Source organism: Clinocottus analis, unplaced genomic scaffold (genome assembly GCF_023055335.1).
Source record: "Clinocottus analis isolate CAN_PGR_092001 unplaced genomic scaffold, fCliAna1.0.p SCAF_20, whole genome shotgun sequence".
In the NCBI taxonomy this organism is placed as follows: Eukaryota; Metazoa; Chordata; class Actinopteri; order Perciformes; family Cottidae; genus Clinocottus; species Clinocottus analis.
This window is the reverse complement of record NW_027175932.1, coordinates 3,940,246-3,966,277: the sequence shown is the minus strand read 5'-3', so window position 1 is coordinate 3,966,277 and position 26,032 is coordinate 3,940,246. Positions and strand designations below refer to the sequence as shown.

At 45.1% G+C, this 26,032-nt stretch overlaps 3 protein-coding genes across 5 annotated transcripts; 1 reads left to right on the top strand and 2 right to left on the bottom strand.

Moving 5' to 3' along the window:
* The first annotated feature begins 68 nt into the window (after positions 1 to 68).
* On the top strand, positions 69 to 17,569 carry tulp3 (TUB like protein 3). 2 transcript variants are annotated; one of them, XM_068586241.1, is made up of 12 exons: positions 69 to 192; positions 6,679 to 6,717; positions 8,367 to 8,418; positions 12,252 to 12,414; positions 12,571 to 12,753; positions 15,559 to 15,683; positions 15,793 to 15,984; positions 16,151 to 16,263; positions 16,696 to 16,813; positions 16,924 to 17,022; positions 17,109 to 17,280; positions 17,415 to 17,569. In XM_068586241.1, the coding sequence occupies exons 1-12, from the start codon at positions 173 to 175 to the stop codon at positions 17,546 to 17,548; spliced, it is 1,410 nt and encodes a 469-aa protein (XP_068442342.1). In that variant the 5' UTR covers positions 69 to 172; the 3' UTR covers positions 17,549 to 17,569. The 2 variants fall into 2 exon arrangements, with proteins under 2 accessions (XP_068442342.1, XP_068442341.1); XM_068586240.1 differs by lacking the exon at positions 69 to 192 and adding an exon at positions 2,733 to 4,163.
* A 1,414-nt stretch (positions 17,570 to 18,983) lies between these two features.
* Positions 18,984 to 22,234, bottom strand: LOC137791359 (protein mono-ADP-ribosyltransferase TIPARP-like). The gene is made up of 6 exons (XM_068586237.1): positions 21,631 to 22,234; positions 20,781 to 21,338; positions 20,495 to 20,660; positions 20,185 to 20,372; positions 19,790 to 20,050; positions 18,984 to 19,626 (listed from the first exon to the last, which is right to left on the bottom strand). Exons 2-6 carry the CDS (start codon positions 21,326 to 21,328, stop codon positions 19,182 to 19,184), a joined length of 1,608 nt encoding a protein of 535 aa, XP_068442338.1. The 5' UTR covers positions 21,329 to 21,338; positions 21,631 to 22,234; the 3' UTR covers positions 18,984 to 19,181.
* Positions 22,235 to 22,256: 22 nt separating this feature from the next.
* trim35-14 (tripartite motif containing 35-14) lies at positions 22,257 to 24,765 on the bottom strand. Of its 2 annotated transcripts, none has more exons than XM_068586239.1 (7): positions 24,717 to 24,765; positions 24,089 to 24,550; positions 23,915 to 24,010; positions 23,596 to 23,826; positions 23,461 to 23,483; positions 23,248 to 23,366; positions 22,257 to 23,163 (listed from the first exon to the last, which is right to left on the bottom strand). In XM_068586239.1, exons 2-7 carry the CDS (start codon positions 24,530 to 24,532, stop codon positions 22,619 to 22,621), a joined length of 1,458 nt encoding a protein of 485 aa, XP_068442340.1. In that variant the 5' UTR covers positions 24,533 to 24,550; positions 24,717 to 24,765; the 3' UTR covers positions 22,257 to 22,618. The 2 variants fall into 2 exon arrangements, with proteins under 2 accessions (XP_068442340.1, XP_068442339.1); XM_068586238.1 differs by having other exon boundaries at positions 22,258 to 23,163; positions 24,089 to 24,553; positions 24,717 to 24,763.
* Positions 24,766 to 26,032: the final 1,267 nt, after the last annotated feature.

Below are 26,032 nucleotides of genomic sequence, written 5' to 3'. Positions count from 1 at the left end.
CCTCGCCAGAATTTCCGCCAATCAAAATCGACGTAGGAATCGGCGGACCAATAGGAATGCTCGTTCTTAGCTGGCTCGGTAACTAAGGACCAAGTAACAGAGCTCTCCTCTATCGCGTCCACAAAAGAGAGCTCCGCCGCACGAGGACCTGCCTTAGCAACCGTGAATAAACATGACTTACTACAGCATAAGGTAAGAAAATGAAATATTTGTCGTTTTGTATTTAGTTAGTACATGTTCCGTTTAGCCAAGTTTGGCACGAGAAGCTAGCTGGTGTCGTGACCGTTTTCTTTTTTTTCCACGTAAAAACTTGACCGTTCGCCCACAACTTTTTTCTTTTTTTAAGCGCTCCTTGGAGGCAGCTAACGCTAGCTTCTTCTAATGGCAACAAGCTAGCTGTACCGTCTCACAGCTCGCGGATAAAAACACAGCCGGCGGAAAGCACGTCTAATTATTTTTCTCTCGTTTCGACGATACCTGTTACTCATTTTCACGTCGAGCTAAAGTGAGCGAGGTAATGGTCGAAGTGTCACAGCACGCACACACATCTCCTCACGAATTTCTTCACGTCACAGCTGAACAAATGGAAAAAGAAAAAAAAACTCGTCGGTTACGTTAAAGTTAATAAGTGCTTTAATGAGTGTCGAGGTTTGCTCGCTGCTAAAACAACATGTCTGCTCGCCAATACGAATAGGACATAATTTGGACAGCAATGGACTTCACTAGTAGTGAGCGAACTCATCTCATTTAAAAACGTAAAAAAGATACAAAAGATTCATATATGTACAGGGACGTAACATGTGTTACAAATTGAAGCATTATGTGTATTTCGACTTGCACATTCCTGCGGTATGATACAATGTAACAAAAAAAACCCAGCTTATGTAGCGTTGCGTTTAGGAATGTGGAATTTCCAAAATACTCTTGAAAGACGAGTTGGAATGCAGCGTTTCTCTGATCAGTTTCCATTGCATTATCTGTATTGAGTGTTCTGCATCACAGATGGTGAATCAGCTCTCAATCCGGTGAAGCAAAAGGACATTTAGGACAACAGAAGTGTGCGTGTCGTGTTGGAGCATGTCTGTGTGCAGCCTCTGTCTCCTCTGTGTCAAAAAGAGTTCCTGAGAAGTAGTAACGTCACACGTCATCCCCACCCATAAAGTTATTAACCCTGAAGTTATTAACCTTATGCATTGACAACGGAGTAAAAACAAGTAAGGTTCTGTGAATACAAAAAGTATTTTTTTTTTGTATTTTACATTTGAAAGAAACAGGAGGGATCCGTTGTAAACATGAATCCGAAAGTTTCATTGCCATTGTCAGACTCGCATAATTCACCTCAGCATAGTTGCACATTAGGGCTTCCAACACTTTCCCTCTGATGTCCACTCTGCTGGTCACGTAAATAGGTGTTGGGGGAAAAAGAGATCCCTTGTTTTTGTGTGTGTTCACAAGTGTGTGTGCATTATGGAAGCTACACAATTTCAAGCACTGGTGCAGATGTCTGCTTTCATTTAGCAGGGAGATACAAATCAAAGTACCTCCCATCCTTTCCTGTTACATTCCCAGTCTAATTATTTGATTAACCCAAGTGGTGCCAGTCAGTGGGTTCATTAGAAAAGGACTAGCTTCCACCCTGTTTATGTTTTTCCCCAGATGTCTATAACAAACACGAGGAAAACTCTTGGCTTTGTAACTGTTTCAGCTTTCGAAATGTGAGACACAGCAATGGACTCGCTCCTTATGAGCACACACGCTGTGATGCACACTGCTCATCGGCTCCACGAACCCAGACAGTTTGTGTTCTAAAGTTCACAGATGGCTGACTCTGCATTTGTAATGATCAACCTTTAAAAGGCTGTCAAAGCAGAAAAAAGCCCCTTATTCTCATTGCTTTTTTATTACCTTTTTATATAAAGGTATTGATCACTATTCGTATTACTGTTACTCCTCGTAGCCCTGTGTCACTGCAGATTTATTTTTCCAAAACACAAAGATGTTCGAGAGTAAAAATAAAATAAAAAGTTTAAAAAAAAACAAAGATGTTCGAGTGAAGCCCTTCCAAATACCGGAGCCTCCTTACAGAGCTGACATCTGAGGAGGGGCAGTTTTGTAACGCCGTCACAAGTGTTATGTTGGAGGGACTGCCAGCATGAGTGTAGTGTTGGATGGACTGCTAGCATGAGTGTAGTGTTGGACAGACTGCTAGCATGAGTGTAGTGTTGAAAGTGAGTCACCAATAAAGTTTTCTGTTCGCTTGTTGTATTATCATTGCTAGGGTTAGTGGGTGAAAATGGCAAACACAAAACCAAAATGAGAAATGGAGAAATCTGTAAGACTTCCTGTGTCAGCCTACAGCTATCGGCTAAGATGCAATGATAGCAAACAACTTTTCAGGTTGTTGTTGATGACTGAAGCCAAGTCCGCCAATATCCTGCAGACTGGGTGTAATGTCTTATCGGAGTACAGTAAGGAACAAGGTCAGGAAGGTCACAAAGTTAACAAGCAACTAACTTTTTTTCTTTAGTTTTTTCGGCCGAACATGCATCAGTAGCTTGCAGGAATTGTCGGCACAGTTGGAAATGCAGCCGACTAAACCGCCAGACATGTAATGTGTTGGTTCCCCGAGAGGAATCAATGCATGAAAAATAATTCGGTGCTCGTGGTTGCCCATTATAACCCCAAGCTTGACCTTTCTAAAGACACCGTGGCTTGTGGTTGAGTTGCGATTCACTGAGTTTGCCCAGTGGATTCGGAACCCATACGGCCCAGCTGGCCAGAGTAATCCACTGTGTTGATCAATCGCTGAGACACTGAAAAAAACATCCCTGGTATTTGTAATAGACTCACTTTGACCTGGTTGAATGCAACAACACGGCATACATTTCACTGAAGACGCCGTTTCTGCTGCGTGTCTAAAACAACATTACGATCAGTGCCAAGTGGCTTCTACCACAACGAGGAGATTCAAATTGCCAAACACTTGACAGACTTAATGATATTTACTTCGAAGTTGCCCAAACAAAGCGAATCATCACTGTCGAGGAGAGTGTTCCCCCCGAGGTCCCCAAGGGAAGTGGTATCCTTATCATCTCTTGTAGCTTTTTTTTACGTCATTTGTTTTGAGCTCAATAATTACTCCCTGTGGTGAATAATTCCCCTGCTTGTCATCCGTTGACTTATTTGCCATTTCACAACCATCTCTCAGGACAAACGTACACAAACACATTCTTCATTTTCGCCGCTCTTCCTCCTCTTGCTCTTGCAAATAGGCTCAGAAAAAAACCTGATTGGGAGGCTCTGGTTTCCTAGCAACTGGATTAAGGTCCCCACATCATGTCTGTTTTTAGAAAGGGTAATCTTCAAGTTTTTAGCCGATGAATTACCTTTTTTTAAACAGCGTATGCTTTTTTGACATGAGGAACACCAGCTGGCACGTCTTACTCATATGCCGACGGTTTAACATGGAGTGATCCAGTTATGCTGACAGGGCAATAACGTTTAAAAAGAAATTTAAGCTATTTAAAGCTCAATAAATTCCCACTATTGCATATATGTGATATGCCAGGCAGACTGTGGTTTGATGTATCAGTGCCGCTTTATGAGTCAGAGGATATGAGCAGTGGCTGCTGGGTCTTTTTAGAAAGTTACCAGGCAGTAAAACAAAAGAACTCATGGGGTGGCGAGGAAAATAGATTATATTTTGAAAACATATGCGGCCACTGGGAAGAAGTGACGTTTATATATCAAACATAAACGGCTCAACCGTTGCACCCATGGTGTCACTCATGGTGTCAATCCTGCTCATGTCACTTCGATGAAATTCATTGGAAAGTGTTTAGGCCTGTCACTTTCATACCTGCCCCCAAGTTGAACCCTTGTGAGTTGCCCGAGGTGTGAAGTCATGGCAACCAGCTCACAGCATCAGCACGGCTATAGCTGTCACTCCCCTGGGTGGGACACCGCTACTCTTTGTCAGTGATCTTGTTGCCTGCGGGGCTTACTTACCGCTAGGTGGGACCGCACAGTAACTCTCAGCGCCGCTGTGATTCGAAGAGTGGTTGTGATAAGAGAGAGCACTGGATTAGCATTCCTGCAGCCGCATCCATGGACGCTTTAAAGAATGAGGGAGCTCAGCCCGCATACAGCCGCTGGTCATACAGGTAGCTAACACACACAAACACACACACACACACACACACACCCGTTATGCTCTTTGTACCATAGAGGCAGTTGTTTGAAAATAGCCTTCCTTGTGTGCTCTCTCAAGACTTATGGTTTATTTGTTCCAGCAAGGCAACTGGCTCCTGCACTAACACACACACACACAGACCAACACATTTTTTCCTTTAGTCCTCCGAGCTGTATTGACTTTGCAGGGTTGAGTATTGCACAGTGGCCTGTGCCAGGACTGTCGAGGGGTCAGCGCCTCTCTAATGTTTCTTCCAGTGGCCCGCTCTGTCCCCTCTGGCCAGCTGAAAGGCTGACCTGCAGTCAAAGATGTGGCTCTCGCTCATGTTTCTGCCACCATGTCGTTACTTATTCAGGCCGTGACTGCGCTGTAACCAGAGTTGGCGATTTGAGCGTCCAAGCTGTTTTTCCTTTTCTTTTCCTTTTTTTTTTTTCTTTCCGCATGCGGTTGGCTGTTTGATTGGAACACTCATGTAACTAAGGATCTGCTCAGAATATCCATCCAACTGATTGCTGGAACAACTGAAATGGCTGTGACTGTTCAATATGGCCTGTTTGCGTTGTTTTTGTCCGGGGTCAGCACTGTCTTGGTTCTGATGTCATGGCAGTGTGTCCATTTATTAGAGATGGTAAATAAACCTCATGCCTTATTTTTAGACCACCATGTTAGCTATTAGTTTGTTGAGATGGGGAACAACTCTGTCAAAGGACAGAGTGATGCTGAGGACAGAGAATAGCAGACAACAGTTGTTATCAGTTGCTTTCTTCACATTTCCAAACACTTTAAAGGAATAGTTTAATATTGAGACAGATGAAGAGGTGGATATTGCATTATTTATTGTGTATGCGTTAAAGTGGCAACGTATTGAAATTAATTTCTGTGCAGACACTATCTATTGGGTAAGGAGGTGACACACTGGTGACTGAATGCTGACTTGCATTATTGGTATATTTGCAAACTGCGGCGATATTCCCGGAAAATAAATGCTTAACAATTTAGTGGGGGAATAACCGTCTCTGACCAAAGTAAAACACATGAATAAAAATTCCAACATCTCTGAAGCGCAGTGAACATGAACAGTCTGAATCCTGTTTGAATAATCAACACACACGCAGAAATCAGGGAAAAACACAATTTGTGCTTTTACAAGGAGTGAAGTAGTACTGAGCGGAAGGATGAGCTCCCGTTTGACGCTCGCTCAATTGTAAACAAACAATTCCAAAAGCACCCAGCAAAACTGATCTGCACCTCTGCGATGCACCTTTGGTGCTCCTGTGCTGTTTTCACATATTCAAATGAGGTAATATGCATACAGTTGGTGCAAAACTGTCCCCCTTTCTATGCAAAAGAGCCACATTGCAAAAAAAAAGAAAACTGGTACACTTGACAAAGATCAGCACTTATAGCCGCAGATCAGTTTTACATAAGTGAGCCAACAGGGACCGAAGCATTTAATCTCATGTGTCCTCCTTTTATTCTGTGTTCTCTCTGAGACGGGGGTTGAATTGCCCGTGGCGGACATTACGTTGCGCTGATTCAACTTTCCAATTCTCTTTTTGTTTAAAGTGGCGACGGCTTTTAATTAAAACGAACAACAGCTGAAAATGGACTGCTCCGATGATAAGATCCCTCTGGTTAATACCATGCAAATTCTTTTGAATATGCTTGATATTGTCAACTTGTCCTCCTCTGCACCCTCAATCAACAGTTGTGTGATGGAGAGCTATTATCACGTCATTATTTACAGCATTAAAACCACATTTTATATTGTATCATTTTGCACATTCGCCTCACATACATCACCTGAATAAATATTTAGATTTTCATATGCAGCCCGGCAGTAATTCGACGCCCTCGCGGACCCCTCCCTCTGTCGGTCTGTAAATCTTTACCGCACGGTGCTAAGACCTCCGATTACAGCGAAGCCCAAGAACCGGCTGCAGGCCTTTAATCAATGCTGCTGGAGGTGCGCTGTTGACGGAGATGAAGTCTCCATGGCGACCATCGCCTGACACACAAGGAAGGGACAACGGGGGCCCGTCCTTCTCTTGTCACCCAAGCTGTGACAGACTAATGCAACATTGATCACTCACAGCTGTGATGAGGCTCTCTGGACGTGTGTGTGTGTGTGTGTGTGTGTGTGTGTGTGTGTGTGTGTGTGTGTGTGTGTGTGTGTGTGTGTGTGTGTGTGTGTGTGTGTGTGTGTGTGTGTGTGTGTGTGTGTAAGAACATTTTGCAGCAGAGGACATTCTCTCAACCCCCAACAGATTGAAGTATTTATGATAATGCTCTGAATGATGTTGTCCTTGATGTTATGTCGCACCTGCTCTTCAGCTGTCCTCTCTCTTAATTATCAGTTTGTTTAACCTCCTCGGATCATTACTGTCCTCTGAAAGCATAACTTCTGTTAGTTTTTTGATCTTGTTTCCGTCTCCTTTTTAAAAAAATCTCTCTCCACATGTCCCGTCCGGCCGCTGTCCCCGAAGACCGTCGAGCTCTGCCAGCTTCTCTAACTCGATGGCAAGGTAGTTGAAGAACACACAAACACACACTTTATAATTCCAATCTGTGTCCCGAACTACCAAGTTAGCGGACGTCTTCATTCCTTTTTCAAAGGGCATTTTAATCATTGCGGAAAACCGTTTTGTTTTCGACCTCTTTGGACACGTGGCAATCCAACTGCTTCATGTCAAAGATGCTGCGGAGACTCTTTTAACATTCATGATTACTCTATTGTGGCTCCACCAAGTGTCACACCTTTTGTGTGGGAAAACATGCTTGACTACTTGGAAGCCGACAAACATTTTTAATTAAATTCTTTTCAGTAAAAACATTGCATCCGGGGTTAAATGAGGTTGGAAACCCTTTCTGATGGAGGCTGTTTGATCGGACTTATACTTGTAGCATGACAACAGCATTACTTAGGGCACAACTCAATGGGAAATCTAAATCGATTTGTTGTTGTGTCCTAATCCACAGACTTCCACAACTCATGTAGAGACCTGTAGCAACCTTGACACAAACATCTTTCCCCCACCATCCTAAACGGCAGTCCTGTATATATTAAAAACTACTATCCCCTCCTGCATCCTCTATACCTTTCTCCTTGTGACCAGCACTTGTTCTCAGGTGACATTATGGCCTCGACATTTGGAGAGGGAGTTACACGTGACGCGACACGGCTGGCGCGAGGTGACCCACACCAGATCACGGCTGTTGGGGCTCCGGGCTGTGAAAAGTAGAACAGGCCTGTTCAAATAAATGGGTTTCGGGATCTCGTCACCTTTTGACATCCGGCGACCGTCCCCGAGTGATGAGTGATGTCAGCCAGCATTGGGCTTGAGGTCCTTTTCAAGAAGTGTGTGTCATCACCTACACACACAAGAGCTGCTGTGGGAAGGATGTTATGCGACTGAACTGAGGGACTTATAAATAGAGGGCAGGAGAGATGAGTGAGTCAGATATCAAAAGAGCTTACCTGATGGAGAGATAGGCAGCCTGATTTGAACACTTCTCATCCTTTACCCATAGTCCTCTATTCAAGAAATACAAATAAAAATACCTATTTTCAGCCCAGCAGAACATGGGGTATGTTTGTGCTTATCAGAGAGGAAGAGATAAAAGGAACAACAGATGACCTCCCTAGTCATTACATCAGCCCATGTGAGTGACTTGGGATCCTGCAGGTCTCTTAACTGCAGTACAAACTCCCGCTGTTGCCCTTCTCTCTCCTCACAGTAGCTAAGCAACACGGGCCCGGTCCCTTTAGAAAGGTGTTGTGGGTGAATTCTCAAAGGAGCCAGACTTCAAGGCATCCTCTCAGCTGGAGCTTTCTTTTTTTCCTTCTGTTTTATTCTTGCTTTCTTCTTCCCCGTCTGTCCTTTCCAGAGAATGAGTTATGCCATGTTTCACCAACAAGCTTAGAAGCTTTTTGACCTGGAGATTGGGCATTTTTTTGGTTTCATTACAATTTTAAAAAAAATGCCACTACTGTGACTGGAAGCATGTTAACGCCTGACTTGGTTTATTTCATTCAAGGCCATGCCAGAAACGAGGCCTTTATTGCCCCGTGTGCAACAGCACTGGTGACCTCTACTGGTTTGATATGAGAAATCAAATTCAAGTGTAGATCTTTATCTGAAAGGTTTCTTCTTCTTCTTCTTTTTCTCTGCAGTAGCATCGAAGATGACAGCGGCAGTCTTATGCAACAGAAGCTGGAGAAACAGGTAGGAAGCCAAACTCCATTCACAAACGCACACAATTTTCGTTGTTTCCTGGTATCAAGATCTTGATGTTTCTACTCTTTTATCATAGTAGTTCCAAAGGGAATACTCACTCAAATAGCGCCATTTATTACTATGCTGCATTAAAAGCGGTTTGCACTCGAATTGTAATTCATGTTCATTTTGTAGTTTTTCCTCCCAAGTTGCTGGTGCATGCATTATTAATTATGAATAACAATTCAGTAAATATATATTTCTTACATTTTGTTTTACAAAGTGAGGAAAGCAATACTTAAAGTTGAGCCCACTTCCACACAGTGAGACATACAGTCAACACCGGCCAAACCAGGTGCCTGTATCAGGACTGGAAAATTGAGTTTGTCAAATAAAAACCAGGTCTGGTTCCTCGCTGTTATGCTGCACCTTTCCCCTGATGCAGCCTTCTAACTCACACATAGTTGAAGCTTTTGAGAGCTGACCTGTTGTATTTGTAAGCACCTGCCAAGATTCAGCATGAAACCAGAGACATTAAAAGTGACTCTGAGAGGACTCTGGGTTCTGCCACTCTGGTGTCACCAACGGGTGCCATGCCGGCTGTTGGCAGGAGCCGCTCTGCTGCCGCCGACTCAGAAATCTCCAGTTTTTCACCTTCACAGTCACTTGGAGTTTTAAAGCTTACCTACTCCTGAGGCTGAATTGTTTCCTCATCTCCATCCATTACCTCACATAGCCCTTCTTCTGTCACATATTTGTTGTCTTTTCATTCGAGGAGGGAGGGGGGAAGAGTCTCTATAAGACGCTTTATCCCTAACCTCGCCGAAGAGCCACGGTGTAGAGCTTTGATTTAAGCTGGAAACCGCTCTCTGCTATCTCACATATTAGGCAGAAAAGAGCGGGAGGGCCAGATTGCTGAGTTCAAAGAGAGAGAAGGATTTTGTGTGTGTGTGTGTGTGTGTGTATGTGTGTGTGTGTGTGTGTGTGTCCCATGATCCCACTGTGACTGTATGCTGCACACTTTCAGTTGAGTCCAAACAGTCTTCTGTTCTTATATAACTCGACATGAGGACAAACGCACATGCTCTTATGCCAAGAGGGGGGACAAACAGGAAAATGGATGAATATTAATTAAAAGTAAATATGTCTTTCTTCTGTAGGCCCCCCTCCCCCTTATTTTAAATGGTAGAATGAAAACCATTCAGACAAAGATACCAGGAGCACCGTATCTCACTTTGAGCCTCACAGCCCCTCTCTCTCCCCCTCCCTCCCCCTCCTGCCGGAGCACTAATGCAGCTGATTCAGTTAGCAACGGCAACCTCGCGTACGCTCACACAACCGTGCGCACACACACTGGCGCTCAGCTGGGAGAACGTGCTTTCGTCTGACCTCAGGACAAGCGGGACTCGTGATGTTTGTTCTATAAAGAAACCGGTTAACTTTGGCTCACACTCGTTCAGGATGTCGATGGAAGGGGTTGGTAATTTCTAATGTTTCTGTCACGGATTTATATGTATATTTTTTATTTGTGAACATAACTGTTTGTATGAGGTGTGGGGCTGTTTAAACGTTCTGTCTGAGATGGGTAAGATTCGAACACCAAGTAATATCTCGCTGATTAAATTCCACTTTTGTCGTCAGATTTCTTTAAAAAAAACATCAATGTGCAGTCCGTCTCCTCTAATCAGAGTCATAGTTTGGTCTACTTTACCTCGTGTTTTGGCCGATACAGGAAAGACTGCCCGAGCCTGAATGAAGTCACATCCTGGTCTCAATATGTCAAGTGCAGAGTCTTGACAAAAGAATACAATATTACAATAGACTGGCTTTAAATAGCCACGAGAAGGGAGGGCTCCACAAACCGGTCAGACTGTGATTGTATGAAGAATTAGTCCAGAGTAAAGAACTGATTGTCTTGTTTTCAGTTGTGTCTAATCGATCTAATTCAATTCATTAAAAAGTCACTTGTCAAAAGGCAGAATAAGTCAGATCACATCAACCGAATGTAGAAAAAAACATTTATTCAAGAGAATTTTTAAGATGTGTTAATATTAATGGTTTATTTGGAAACCACCAAAAAAAGAGGAGCTTCAAAGAAAATATTCATCTTCACATAGAACTCTTTTTTTGTGTTTCTCCCCTCCAACACCATAGTTATGCATTTAAAAATTGGCTATGTTTCCACATTTATTTATGACTTCAACAGTAATGACGTTCATTATGATAATCTCGTTGTATGTTTTATTCATTAGTCGCTTTTATTTATAGCCATATAGCGAGCATGCTTTATGGTCCTCTTAAAGAGTCTTTTGCTATTATAACAAATCTCTTATCAGACACGAGTACGTCAAAGAACTAATGTATTCACTGATACAATTCATATTGCTGTTATTACTTGTATCTGTGTACCTCTTATATATATTCCCATCCGTTGTTTTTTATGCTGCTGGAGATGTCAACTCTTCACATTTAACCGTTAAGTCATACCAGTGGCAGCAGATGTTGTTGTGCTTCTACAGAAAACACCGAGACAGATTTATTGGAGACATTCTCCCTGACTGATGAGTTATGGAAGCTTTTTGGTCTGGCAAATATGACACAAGGCCTCCTTGTCTCTTCAAGCGCACTAAACGGCATCACCGAACAGGACTTGTTGTGCATTTGACGCACTAATTAATATGCTTACGTAATCCACCGGCTGCTTTGACCACAAAGCAGCCGGTGAGACTGGGGCTTGTGGGCAGTGGACACAGCATGAAGAAACTTAATCACTATATGATGTACAGCTGCCACCTCCAGCAAGTACTAATGCTGCGTAGTCGAGTTGAGGAAAATGAAACTGCATGTCATCGATCACATTTTGTTACAAACTACTTTTGTTTGTCTTGTTTAGACTACTCCATGCCTCTGATATTACAATAATTTATACAAGCATAATAATGCAAGTACAACCTTTCAAAGAGCAATTAATTTAAGTTAATAATACATCCATACATCATATGATAAGTCGATAACATTAAAATAATCAAGGTCATGTCCATATATCGTCCGATAATTCAATAACGTTCAAAAGATTGAGATCATGTCCATTTACCTTACGATAAGTCGATGACCTGCCTCATTTCTATAAAACCTCATTGTATAAAATGTCAGCCACTCTTCAACATGGAAAAATGCAGCATACCACCAAATGAGGCTCTAGCAGCACCCATTATTTCTGCTATTCAGTGGCCCCGTTGAGTGCACTCAGAGGTATTCATGCCTTGGCGTGATTATCGGGTTCTATTATGGCTTCATTTTGTTCCCTTCATCTTTTGGCTTCTCCCTTAAGGGGAGTTTTTCTGTTGTGCGAGTCATCCTGTATTCACATCACCTGTACTGAGCCATGGCATCACCCGTACGGTCTGCTCCATCACTATACTCATGTGAATGAAGCAATTCAAGGTTTCTATACCAAGAAAGGCTGCTTTTTAAAAAATGTTATTATGTGACACATTCAGGTTGACACAACGCTATGTTCCAAAGTAAGGTACTTTTTAATCATATGCAACTGGAATTTTTACTTGTCCAATAATAACCCAAAATACCCATCAGCCTCAGCTGTTTGTTGAGAATAATTGTAACTGCAGTTGTCGTCTGTATTTAAGTGTCCTCATGTTTGATGTTATCCTTCTCTCCATTTTTAATACCAACTGATAGGCACAGGTTGGAACTCATCATGCAGGCTAATGTAATTCCCCTCAGCTCATTGACTCCATGCTCTCCAGCTTGGCTCAGCCCTCTCAACCCTTTTTGTAACATTGAATAGAAACCGTATGTATTTATGCGTGTGTGGTTTCCAGAGGGCCCTGCTGAAGCAGAAGCAGCGGAGGAAGCGCCAGGAACCCCTGATGGTGCAGCCCAACACAGAGGCTCAGCCCCGGCGCTCCAGATTGCGGCGGGGTGAGGAGCAGGCCCCTTTGGTAGAGTCTCGAGTCAGTTTGACTAATGATGTCACCATAGACGGTGAGGAAATATCCTGTTTTTTTTTATGTTGCATCATTTCTGCACAGCACTCATCTCTGCATGACAGGTTGACCTCGATGTGCTACGTTCGTGTTAAGCACCACATGAGACCTTTAAACAGCTTAGGTAACAGCTGACCAGTCTCCTTTTCTGCAGGTATCGATGGCCCGGCAGCTTTTTTGGGCTCAGAAGCCTCTAATCTGGGAATAAATATCCTGTCAGCGAGCCAGTCCCAGTCCGAGTTGCAGTCGCCTGTTGCAGAGGAGTCTGAGAGAGATGGAGACACCGAGAAGCTGATCAAAATCAAGACAGATATCCATCAATTGCTGCAGAAACAAGGTGAGTCCTGGCAGAGCATAATACGTATTTGGCTTTTCAAGAGAAAATACTCCTCCTCCACTTTCCTGAACACAAACCAGCAGTTTTCCATTACTTCACCTCCTGTCTGTGGCTAATCAGGGAGGACCTCTGGAATTAGTGCCACAATAACTCTCTCCCCTCACTTGCACCCAGTTGGTAGTCAAATGCACTTTGACAAAATAAAGTAATATAGTGTGCCTCTTAAGAGGCATAATCAAAACACAGATTTGCTTTGTGAAGTAGAGAAACTACTTAAGAAAGTAACAATTTCCTTATTTGGAACAAAGAAACAAGAAAAATCACCCACTGAACTTCTTCTCACTGGGTCGGGGAATCAAAGTAAATTATGTATTGGGCAGGAGAAAAAAAAGGCTCAATGACAGAGAGAACGTTGCCTAATTGATAGGAAATTACTTTTAAGACTTGAATATACTTTTAATTTTATTTTCCTGAAGAATTACTCAGGCACTACGTTCCATTTTAAATCACTTTAAATCCATAGATTGACTTGTATCCTGAGTTAAAAGATGCCGTGTCTTCAGTCAAATACAGTTTGGTTTCATGAACACGCCTGCTTAATTATTCGCCTTATTATGACTCCAGAGTCCGTTTTAGACATCGTCGGAGTTCTCAGTCACTCCAGATTAGCAGCCGTTGTCAGACGTCTTGATATCCCCTGAGTATTTTAAGCACTCTGCTGCTGCAGTGTGGGACAGCAGAACATGCAGGCAGTGGTGTGATGGATGGCGACGCAGTGAGAAATGGGTCATTTAATAATAGGCCGGGGCATTGTATGAAGTTGACGGGTGGATGCATTAAAACCTTGCCCCCGCGGTGGGTCGTGTAGTTTTTTTTCTTTCTGTGGAGCAGAAAACATCGTTTCTCCATCCTAAAAACATGGTCATTGAAAAGCTCAAAGTTGAGGTTTATAGCAGCTCCACGAGTGAATCCAATCCAAGGTCACCAAATGACCAAAAGCTGCTGTAATTTTTTTCCCTGGGCTTCAGGGAGATGTGGTGCCACGGTGGCAAATGTCATTGTTCTTCTCAATAATGCAAGCCCTCACTGCTGATGCCAGCTCAGTTCATCATAGCAACACTTCCTCAGGACTTGCAGAAGGTATTTTTGGCTCATTGTCCTTGCATAACACTCCAAACCCTCCAGAGAAACAGAAAAAGTTGTGGTATGCTCATATTTGACCAGCTCTTTTTTGAGCAGCTCCTTTTTGACTTCATGGAAAATATTCTTGCACAGCTGCGTGTTGATAATCATGTCTTTTTTTTTTTTTTAGGTAGGGGTTATTTAGTAGGTTGATGATGAGCCAATTATGAGTTATGACATTTCCACATGGTTGATTGCATGAGCCACTTGCCAACTTTTTGGGAGTTTTCATTGGAGCCCTGGCGTCAACAGTTAGCGGGAAGCTAACGTTTGCGACCATGTGTTTTATGATGTCTCTTGGAGATAGCTGCGAATCCTGGATCCATCCCTTGTAAACAACCCCAGTATAAATATTGTGCTTGGCCGTGTTGTCCGTCACGTTATTATTCTTGTTCAATACGGCCGAGGCCAGCGCTCACCCGGCCCGTGGCATGTTGGTCCAGGTGGAGGGAAGAAGTGGCAGAAAGTGTGCCAAGTAGATAATGCTCTTGTGTGTCAAGGAGCAGGCTTTTACCATCCAATCAATTCAAAGCTGTAGATTATATATTGGGGAACTTGTGCAACTTACTTTTATACCAAACCACGTTACTATCATGAATGTAGTTTCTGGTCAAGCAATTCTTAAACATTGCAAAGCTCCGGTGACACAAGTACCGCCCTGCTCACTGCGATCTTTCCATATCAGTGGACCGCTGCCATCCTCTGACAGCACATAAAAACGGGCTGTAGCTGAAACCAAGAGTAGCGTCCCGGCTGATAAATCCAATTATCAATGACAAGAAAGATGTCTCAAGCAGCCTCGACCGGCCTCAGTTGAGCCAAGGCTCATTTTACATCTGCGTGACTGCACGGAGCTCCTCAGCCAGACGCAAGCTGTGCGTCCTCTTCACATTAATTTCGCCATTGCAGAAACTGTCTTTGAAAAAAGACGCATGGTTTGTGACAGGTATTGAGGCGCCGAATGTGACCTTTCGGTCGGGGTGAGTGCTGAGCAGAGCCTCTGAACCTCGAGCAGTTTCAAGGCTTTTTTTTTATTTTCTTGATTTTTTTAAAAAAAAATGTGGGTGCTCCTGTCACGTTGTATTCACCTTGTCTGTGTTTTGTTTCTACACCTCTATGGAAACAGCACAACAACAGCTAGAAGTAAGGGAAAATTTAAAAATGTCTCTTGTGGAGGATTACACAGTTATAATGCCATACAATTTACAATTTAGTTTGATCACGATGTTTTATTAATTTCCCTCTTTTCCTGTTAAAGAGATTAAATAAGTCTCCCCTGAGTAAAAGGAATACCCTGGTTAATATTTCTGAAAAATATATTTCAACTGAATAATGCAGTACTGTTGCTTCAACGGTTTCAGTATTGCATCATTTCTAAATGAGTTTTCAGATATCAAAGACCAAAGATGAACCAAAGAAATAACTGTGAAATCCATTTTTTTGTACCAAATCTAAAGAACATCACTGGAAAGTCTTTGTGCATATTTCCAAGTTTAAAAAAAAAAGATTCTCAGAGCTTCCAAGATGTGTTTTCCACTGTCTTTTGTGTGTTTTTGTGAAACTACAAAGGCCTCAATGGAGCATTCAAGCTCCCTCACACCATCGCCACTCCTGTCTCACCAGGTCTGTCTGGCAGTATGAACTTCGACGAAGACAGCGAGCGTGAGGACGACGTGGAGGAAGAACACTCACGTTCTCTGTCCGCCAACAGCCGACCCGCCTCTGCCGCCAGTGGCAAGGACATTCCAGTGAGTAGCGCGACGAAAGCACCCGCCGACACAGAGACGAATCCCGACCCCCAAATACAAAATATGAAGTTACTTCGACTAAAAAGTTCATGCACCGTGTTGTACTCAGGAGCTGGTGACCCCTGGAACACCCACAGCAGAGGGCTCACTGATTGAAGTGGCCAATCCAGAGCAGTTCATCTCGCATCCGGCTCCACGCGGCGTCACCGTTAAATGCCGAATCACCCGGGACAAGAAGGGCATGGACCGCGGCCTCTACCCGACCTACTTCATGCACATGGAGAGAGAGGACGGGAAGAGGGTGAGTGTGCAGCCATGTGGGAAATAGATTGCTTTAATGTCGGAATCCAGATTTTTAAAGAGTTACATAATCAACGAGAAGATGAGCAAATAATTAACCCCTCAGGAGTAGAGCATCCTGTCAACACATTTGTCTTTTGTGATGTTTCTTTTTTTTCTTCTTTTAGGTCTTTTTGCTGGCAGGAAGGAAGAGAAAGAAGAGCAAGACTTCCAACTACCTGATTTCAGTGGATGCCACGGATCTGTCGCGAGAGGGAGAGAGCTTCATCGGAAAACTGAGGTAGAAAATAGCGCTTTCTGCTTTGATCTACGTCCATGGAGGTCTTTTGCTGGTGGTTGGGAACCTGTTTGTTTCGGTGAAAACAAACTCGCCCATTTAGTGCGGTTCATCTGGGCACGATTTTCAAAAGCTAAACTGCTAATTAATCCATCTGCTGGTTGTGAAGTCTGTTCACAACCTATTTATGCAATTCAACACGTATGGGCAGCTATTCTTCATGCTTAATTAGGTCAAAAGCTGTTAAAGGTGCTGTTCTGGCATCCAACTCTGTGCTGCTGCTGATGCCGGATAACACACGGCCAAAACTGTCCAATCAAGGGGTTAATAATTCAGGTGTTCCTCCTCTCGGTTCGTTTGTACAAAAGTCAGTGTGAACAGTAAAACGCAACGACGGTCCGTACCAAATGAAACCCGCCTCGTGTATTCCATCAGGTCCAACCTCATGGGCACCAAATTCACAGTGTACGACAGCGGCATCAACCCCTGCAAAAACCCCGGGACGCTGCTGGAGGAGAGCAACACGCGACAGGAACTGGCCGCCGTCTGCTACGTGAGTGAACGGCAGACAAGAGGAAGCGCACGAGCTTCCGCTGCGGCCACCGCCGGGTTCATTGCGAACGTGAAGTCAAATTGTGACGCTCTCCTTGTTCCATTTGGCAGGAGACCAACGTGCTGGGGTTCAAAGGACCACGCAAGATGACCGTGATCATCCCGGGCATGAACATGAACTTTGAAAGAGTCCCCGTGAGGCCTCAGAGCGTGAGTCTGGCGCTCCTGGGAAACATTTCCTCTGAACAAAAGGGTCGCTAGCGCGTTAAACGTTGTGAATGTGATCTGTGTTTCAGGAGCAGGAGAGCCTCCTGAGCAGGTGTCAGAATCCCTCGCTGGAAAACCTGATCGAGCTGCACAACAAGGCGCCCGTGTGGAACGACGACACCCAGTCGTACGTGCTGAACTTCCACGGCCGCGTCACTCAAGCGTCGGTCAAAAACTTCCAAATAGTCCACGACAACGACCGTGAGTATCTCCTCAATGTTCACTCTTTGTCCCCCTGCACATTTGCAGGTGTACAGTGATGATTAACACTCTCTCTCTCGCTCTCGCTCTCTCGCTCTCTCGCTCTCTCTCTCTCCTTCCCTCCCTCTCTCTAGCTGACTACATCGTCATGCAGTTTGGCCGAGTGGCTGAAGACATCTTTACTCTGGACTACAACTATCCCATGTGCGCTCTTCAGGCCTTCGCCATCGGCCTGTCGAGCTTCGACAGCAAGTTGGCCTGTGAATAAACCGCTGTTTTTATTTTTTAACTCCGCCTCTCCTGTCCTTACAGAAGTCAAGAGACAAATATGAGACTGAAGAAGCGCCTCTTTGTTTCTGTGTGGAAGCTTTTTTCTCCTTTTCAAGCGGGGTTCTCTCAGTATCAATTTAACCATTTTGTGCAGTTTACGTGTACACATGTATACAAACTACAAAGGGAAAACGACAAAGCAGAACACACAACTCTTATCAGACATTTGGTGCAAATAGAAAAAGAGCCGACAACGACCCGGTCAACGTTTGCAGGGGGCGATGTGTGTATTAACGATGTGTCTTCTGTCGCCTCTACATTTAAAGTCTTTGCCACACTAAGTGAGATTTTACTCCACACGGCATGAACCATTTTGACTTAGCAACACGGCCTTTCCTCTGGCGCCACCGTCTGGCCAAACTGAGCACAGTTATTAGGTAATGAGGGAAAAAGGAAAGTTGTTTTCGACTTTTCTGGCAGGTAAGTTGCATCCCGGTCAGAATTTCCATCTTCACACGAGACGTTGGTTTGATCTGTCGTCGACTTCGGACTCATTTTTAAATCAATCTTTTTATTGTTTCGTCAACCCTTTTTATATTATTATTGTGTGGAAAGTGCATTATTCAGAACAGGCCTGTGTTATGGTTTTTGTGAGTTTTTTTGCGTGAATAAGTTGAGGGGAAAAAAATGCAGAATTGCACATTTAAAGAGAAAGGATATACATACTGTATATAAAACACATGGTCATGCCTTATTCGATCTCTTCTAGTAGTCTTTTAAAAAAAAACACAAAAAAAACGTGAAGAACATCCAGACCTCTGTCTCCTGTTGTCAGTCGTATTCAAGACAGAGGAGACGTTTCACGGAGCTGAGACGGAGGCCGTGTTGTACACGTCGTCTGTCTCGAAGCGTCAATAGAACTGCCAGTGTCTCCTCCCTTCTGAATTATACAGGAAACTTAAGGGAAGTCCTTTACGGGTCTATACGTCATCATTACATGTCTCGAATATTTTGTTGTTTCAGTGTTGTATGTCTGTGAGAGACATTTGGAAACAACTCTATCGTATATAAATAACTGTTATTTTAATATCAGTCTGATCTGGACCCACTTAAGAAATGATGCTCCGTGTGTTTCAGGGTTAAATATCGACTTCATTCGATGTGGGCGTTTCCTGCTCAGAAATGACAAATATCATGAGATCAAGAGTATAAATAAGTGAATAACTTGCGTGCCAGCAATTTATGAAAATCCTGTTTTGTCATTTTGTCTAATTGAGTTTTGAGGAGAGGAAAAAAAAAAAGGAATTTATAGAAGATATTTTGAAATATACACACACACGACTTCTTTTCAGGAGACTTCTGTGAAACACATTCCAGTCTGACGACATGTTTATACTGTTTTATTTGAACAATGAAAGTATGACAATCGATTATTAAACATGTTTAAAAAATACAAAGCATTCACTGAACAGTTTATTTTCATGCACATGACAGATGTCAAATTTGATTCAGAACACTAACAGAAAAACAAAAATGCTTATTTCAATCGAAGTGAAATGTTTTAACCAAAATAAAAAAGTAAAGTGCTTTGAAAGTTGCTAACTACTATTGAGGCCCGTCCTCTTTCTTCATCAAATATCTATCACTCTGGGCAGGTCCTTGTACTTGATGAGGTAGTACGGGTAGCACTGACAGCTGTCGAAAACTACAAACATGGTGGGGTTTTCGACGTCGTCCACGCAGGCGTCGTAGAGGAGGAACCGATTTGACCCGCGGAGCGGCGGCGGCCGGCGGTACGTGCTGCTCCCGAGGGTCGCCTGCCCCACCAGGACTTTGGCCAGGAACATGTGGTGGACCTTGTCGGGCCCCGCCGTGTACGAGTAGGCGTTGGAGAACGAGGCGGAGGGGGAGAAGTAGGAGCCGTGGCCGTTGGACGTCCCGTTGACGCCGGCCATGCGCGGGTCGAAGTTGTTGTGGCAGATGTCCTCCGAGGCCTTCTTGGTTGTGCCGTGGAAGAGATGTCTCTCCAGAGGCCCCTGAAACTTGTTGTGCTTCTTCTTCATGTACGCCTTGTGCCTGTAACGACAACGCAGAAGTCTCTTCGGCACACGTTTCCTCCCCTTTCTCGCTTCTGAACGTCACTTAAATACAGACGGACATTTAGACTGAATGGATGCCATCTGGGCGTCTTGAAAAATCAATCACAATCGTTTTTTTAGGACACAAACCGCCGCTGGACCTTTGGTACTTGTCCCAGTGGAAGAGGTTCTGGACCTGCTGGATGCCGATGACGTCCACCGCCGTCTCAGACAGGCTCTCGTAGAAGAGGCTCTGGACACTGCGGTAGGCCTGTGTGCCGGCCGGAAGGTCCACCACGCTGTAGTCCTGCTCCGAGTCCAGACGCCACACGGGAGGGTACCAGGAGGTGAACTCCTCTAGAGGGTCCGCGCCGAAGTTGGCCCCAGAAGGATCCCCGACGGTCTCAGTCAGGATTCCTGTCCTGGGCGTAAAGTAGAGGGAATGGAGCCCATCATTGTGCTGAAGGAAATGGAGTCTGTATATCACACCGATACAACATTTGACGTGTTCCCCATCGTGCGACTGAAACCGAGACCCAGAGAAATGGATACCGACTGCAGGTAAGGCCGCATGTAATCGGGGGAGCGGTATGAGGCTCTGCGGCGGACGTCTCTGCGGAACCGCGTGGAGACGTTGGTCTGGGTCATGGTGGTGAAGTCCACCTCGTACTTCTGGGAGCCGATAAAGAAGGAACACGAGGGCTCCTTCAGGCCCATGTTCTTCAGCAGCAAGAAGGACAGATCCTGGGGAGAGGCGAGGCGGTCAGTGAGCACTGAGATGCTCATAGCTCAGAGTGAGAAATAAAAAGGGGAGGATACCAAAAGTAAAAGATGGAGAGTAAGAGAAAAATAAGAGAAACCGTCACCTGGTCGTACTCCGTCCAGTCTACATCGTTCCACCAGTAGATTTTCCCTTTGCTGGGAAAGTACGGGTTCTTGACCGCACTTTCGGAGTTAGTGAGTCGGCGACATTCGTCATACTTTCGTGAGTCGACAATCTCCATCGAGTCAAAGTCCAGACGGTGGAAATCTCTAAAGGGAGCGTTGGGACAGAAACAGCGTTGGAAGGTCACAATTAAAAATACGCAAACGTATGTGTGTTTGACTCCAAACTCGCCGACTCGGTGAGCAATTCCCTGCGCTCTCGCTCACTTTTTCCCCTTGAGGTCGATGCAGTCTAGTTTGACATTGCAGTAGCTCCTTTCCAGTAAGACCTGACAGCGGGGCGGGACGTCGACCCACTGGTGGATGACGATGCTCCACAGCTGCCAGTGGAACGGGTAAGGGGTGTGGTGCTCCTCGCAGTTCCTCCCCGCGCGACACAAACCCAGGAGGAAGTCGTCACAGACCGGGACGTCTGAGAAGTCCTTAGTGTGGAACGGGGAGGGCACCGGCACTCTGGACGGGGCCGGCGGCTTGGTGGCGCGGCCCTCCGGACGGACCAAAGCTTTGGCAAACACGCTCGCCGGTTGACCCTGAAGCAATTGGGTGTTCATTAGAGGCGGGGCTGGCGTCGGGACGCAGGAACTCTGGGAGGCGGCGTGCTGCCGAGTGACGACCCGGACGGCCGTCTGGGGCTGCAGGACCCCCGAGCAAGGCACCGAGCCGACTTTGGAGGCTTTGGACGGCGGCTGCCACACCACGAAATCGCGATCCTTCTTTCCCTTGTTTGCCTTCTTCTTTCTTTTCCCGTTGAGCATCTTCGACCGCCTATGAAAACAAATAATTTAAAAAAAACACATTGGAGTATTAATTTTGAGTAAATGTAACACAGAAATAGTTGATTGAGGCTTACGCTTTGTGAGTTTGGCTCAGTGTAAAGTTAATAAGTTATCACATTAAATGTGTTTGTCAGTTGATGGCTGTACTGAAGCCCAGCAGCTGGAGGTCCTCCCCTTTGACTTCTGACCTCCAACACGTTTTTTAACAGCATGCACTGTTAGCATTGCGGCTCTGCCGAGCTAATGGGAGCTCATCCACAATGAGTTTTTCTTTGGCTCACCTCAACGTGACACCTGCCGAGGCCCTCCTGCGTCGAAAAGAAAAAAAATAGGCAGTTTCAAACCAAGTAAGCGCAGTCAGGAAGTTAAAAGGACGTCAGCTGTTACGACTCGTTCAGAGAAGTCAATTAAGAAACTGCAGCAAGTGGCTGCTCGCGTCGAAGAAGGACCTGCAGACATGTGACGTCAGTGGGAGGAGTCAGGCCCTGATCGATACAACTGTACCAGTGCGGAAGTAATAGCTGATGAAATAAACTGCACTTACTCTGCATACAAACCGATGTAATATATTGTTTTATATGAAGGCAGGAATAAAAAATAAATCACCCATCATTTCCTAATGAGTAACTTTTTTAATTGTGTAACTATATTCATCATTGATTTGGTTTATTGTGCGTTTTGTCTTTTTTTGGGGGCAACTACACTCCAAAAAGGAGGAAAATGGAGGTGGGGACAGAGTCTATAACTGTAAATTGTATAAATGAAGTTGTGTAAGAGGTGCTGGGTTATTTACACAATATTATCATGTGTATATCAATATTTAATTTAAATTTTAAACTTGATATTAACATTGTTAATGTCAATTATTACTACATTATAGACTACAGACAGGACTTCCAGGTTGCAGAAAATCAACGGGAGTAATGATAATAGCAAATAATTTATTTGTAGACCAGTGTTCTCATTGTAGTATTTGCACATAAAGCATATTTAGTTTGCAATATATCCGACTTTAACAAAATTGTCAGTTTGTCAAGCAAAAATTTAGAATCACTTAACAAACTTTGATTCATCAAACCACAACCACACAGAGGCCAAATTGTGTACAGACAAAAGTATGAATTATGTTTTAAGCTGTTCATATTAGACATTTCATTGGACCAGGACACAGAAAGAGCTCAAATGATTCAATATGATTTTAGATTCTGGATGTTCGGCTCGTACGGTGTGAGAAAAAAAAAAAAACCTCCTTAAAAGTTGGGAGCACGTTCAGAAATATTCCACAGCCTTCAGAGAAACTTCCAGCGGCTCCAGCGTCAGAGGACACTGCTGACAGCCCACCCAGAAGTACGGGAAGACCCTCTCGCTGAAGACGTGCTTGAAGGTGTAGATGTGCGTGTCGTCCTGCGGGTCGTAGAAAGACACCCGGCCCTTGTCGCAGTCTAGCTGCACTCTGACCTTCTGCGGGTTCCTCTTCAGGTTGAGCCTCGTTAAGGGAGAGGTGCCCGCGAAGTACATCTTGTGGTAAAAGTACACGCTCAGGTAGCCGTTCTTCAGCACCGAGGACACTTTCTCTTTCCTCTGGACGGATTCCTTGGCCACGCCGACGACCCACGCCGTGTTGTCGCCCACGTTGACGACCCAGGCGTGCTTGCCGGAGGCGAAGCTCTCGCGGCCCAGCACGCCGGTGTCGGGGTCGAACCGCTCCGGGTTGTCGGGCATCTTCTGCTTCTCGTCGCTGTCGCAGACGCCCGAGAGGTCCTCCGACAGGATGAGCCACGGGGCGGCGGTGTTCGGGTCCAGAGTCACCGGAGCTGGAAGAAATAAAACACATGTCAGACTGTCAGCCGTCTCCGGTAACACAGTCTTGCAAGACCCAAGTGAGTCGCTGTGCTCACTGAATTTGACGATTTTGTGCATCTTCTCCCACACGTGGAACTTCAGGGACCCCAGATATGTGGCCACGTCCAGGAGGGCTCCGGGGGGCATGACCGGATCTTGGATTGGGCTGTTAGACCTGCAGGGAGCAGAAATAAGCAGTTTGTGCATCTCAATGTGAAAGAAGCAGCGAAAAGACAGAAAACTTGAAAAGGCAAAAGTTCCTTTCTTACCTCGCCAATGTCGTCTTGCATTTCTGGAACAAAAAGAAGCAAAATCACTACATAATAAGAAATGAAAAAAAGGTATATTTTTGTGAGTATCCATGCGTTTTTTTTTCTTCACATTTGACATATTTACAAACTCACATGAAGGACAGCGATGCCCTTGAGTGCCATCTCCTCCTCTAAAACCCGGATGGATTCGGACACAGACGTTATATTTCCGACTATTTCTTCGATCTTCTGCATCACCGCTCGACGCTTCGCCTCCTCCTCCCTCTTAAGCGCCTCCATCCTGGCTTCCTCCTCGGCGACCAGGAAGCCGTGAAGCTTTTCGAACTCCTCCCGGGTCCGTCTCTCCACGAAGCGAGCCTGGACCTGAAGTATACAATAATAATAATAAATCAGCGTGAGCATGGCTTGAGGCGCCGCTTAATGAGTGTGTGGTCTTCGGCAGAAAGGTCACCTGAATGTATTCCACAGCATCCTCGTAGTTCTTCTTCATTTGGTCAAAAGCGTCCCTCTTCTCCTGCATCGAGCCGAGGGCCGACTTCATCTTGTCCTGAGGAGGTCAATAATAGTACATTCATTCGAAGGCATGAACATCCGCTCGAGGAACTCATCGCGGCGGGTAGCCTACCTTCACGTCCGCCACCGCCTCGCTGACGGGGCAGCAGTCGTGCTGCTTGTGCTTCCTGGAGGTGTGGCAGACCACGCAGATGGGCTCCTGGTCCGGGACGCAGTAGAGCTTCAGCCTCTCGCCGTGCAGAGGGCACATCTCCCCCGGGTCGCAGTACAGATCCCCCGCCGTCCTCGTCCCCGCCGCCGTCGTCTCCTCCGCTCCCTCGCCCTCCTGGATGTAGGCGTCACACAGGTTCTTCAGGGTGAGGCTGGGCACGGGCTCGTCCACGCTCTGGCTCCGGCACAGGGGGCAGTCGCGCCTGCGCGGCCCTCGGGTCCAGTACTGCTGCAGACAGGGCGCGCAGAAGCTGTGGCTGCACTTCAGCACCACGGGGTCGCGGAAGATCTCGCAGCATATGGAGCAGGAGAGGTCCACCTCCTGGAGGGAGAGCCTGCCCGCCATATTGACACCCTGTTGTTTCTGCTGTCAAAACGAAAGCAGGGCAAAGGTCAAACACAAAGCCCTTCTTCATACACATAAGTCTAAGTTTACTTGCCCCTGAGAGACACCACGTGTCTTTAGAAGCATTTCAGTGCAAACTTATTTCTCATATGAAACTGACACAACTGTCAGAGGCAAAACTTACCTCACAGCCAGAGTCCTGCGACAGATAAGACGAGCCGAGACGCAGGCACTTCCTGCTTCCTGTTATGATGAGTCACTCCAAGGAGGCGGAGCCTCAGAGGCAGAGCAGACGGGTTTAACCCTTAAGTAACCCTCACAGCTCACTCAGAGAGACGCAGGCCACACTCATTTGTTTTTTCTCTTTCTTCCATCTTCAATTTAACAGCAAAAGAAGCAGTTTGTTCGGCGCCGCTTCCCGATTCACGCTCGGATCATTTGATCTCATGAAAATACTTGGGAAAGGAAACTTTTCTGTTGGTTTATCATTCATAATGTCTGTGTTGAGTCAGACTCGGAGCCTGCTGTGTGATAAAAGAGGATGAGAATCCTGGAAGAAGTATACAAATTGCCATATTTGCTAAATGTTTATGCTCCAAAGAATATCAGCCTGCGGGTTGTTGCTCCTTGATTAATGTATTGTATAACTTTAGGGCGTCTGTGTGCCGACTCTATTCATCTTCATTTGTCATTCTGTCCACTTGGAGACCGCTTGTGCACCATCTATTGCATCCTCCTGGCTTTTGTGAGTGTAACTTGATTAACTGTGCACAGCAGGAACTTATCTTGACCCGATAAGGTTTGTTTAGGCCTTTCGGATTAGCTGATTAGCTGATTAGCGCCACGGGCTTCTCACCTGGTTCACAATGGAAAGAACCCAAAGAAAAGAGCCAACTTTGCAGTGAAACGCGCGTCATCAAGAGATGTTTTTTTGGAAGTGTGGGTGAAGAGAAGACAAGTCAACATTTGTTCCAGAAAACAATTCACTTTATTATTTATTCTTCCTCTGTTGTCAGCTGAAACCACCATGCGAGAGCCGTGCTGAGCGATGGTTGTGAGCTAACCAGTGGGACACAAACAAGCCCTAAAAGCAGCTCCGGCGAAGTCTTTTCTGTTTTCTTGGGTATGTGTACGGATTGTAAAGCCCCCCCGAGGCAAATTTGTGATTTTGGGCTACACAAAATAAACTGAATTAAATGCACGCCCAGCAAAAGAAAGAAGAAGCTTTCATACCGACACACGCAGAGGGAGACATGTCTCCACTGTATATTTACCTGTTTGCTGCTTTATTAATGCTCTAAATATAACAAGTGAGAACATGAGCCAGCTTTTATTGTCTGAGGGCCATGTGACCTCCACTGCCTCAAACACAAGTTTTTACATTTAACCTCTATTTTACTAGCTGCGTCATGACCATTCAACCCTTCATTAGTCACTTCTTTGACACATCTTGGTATGCCACAGAGCCTCCAGCTTTTCATTTTGACAGCGCTGCAGAAG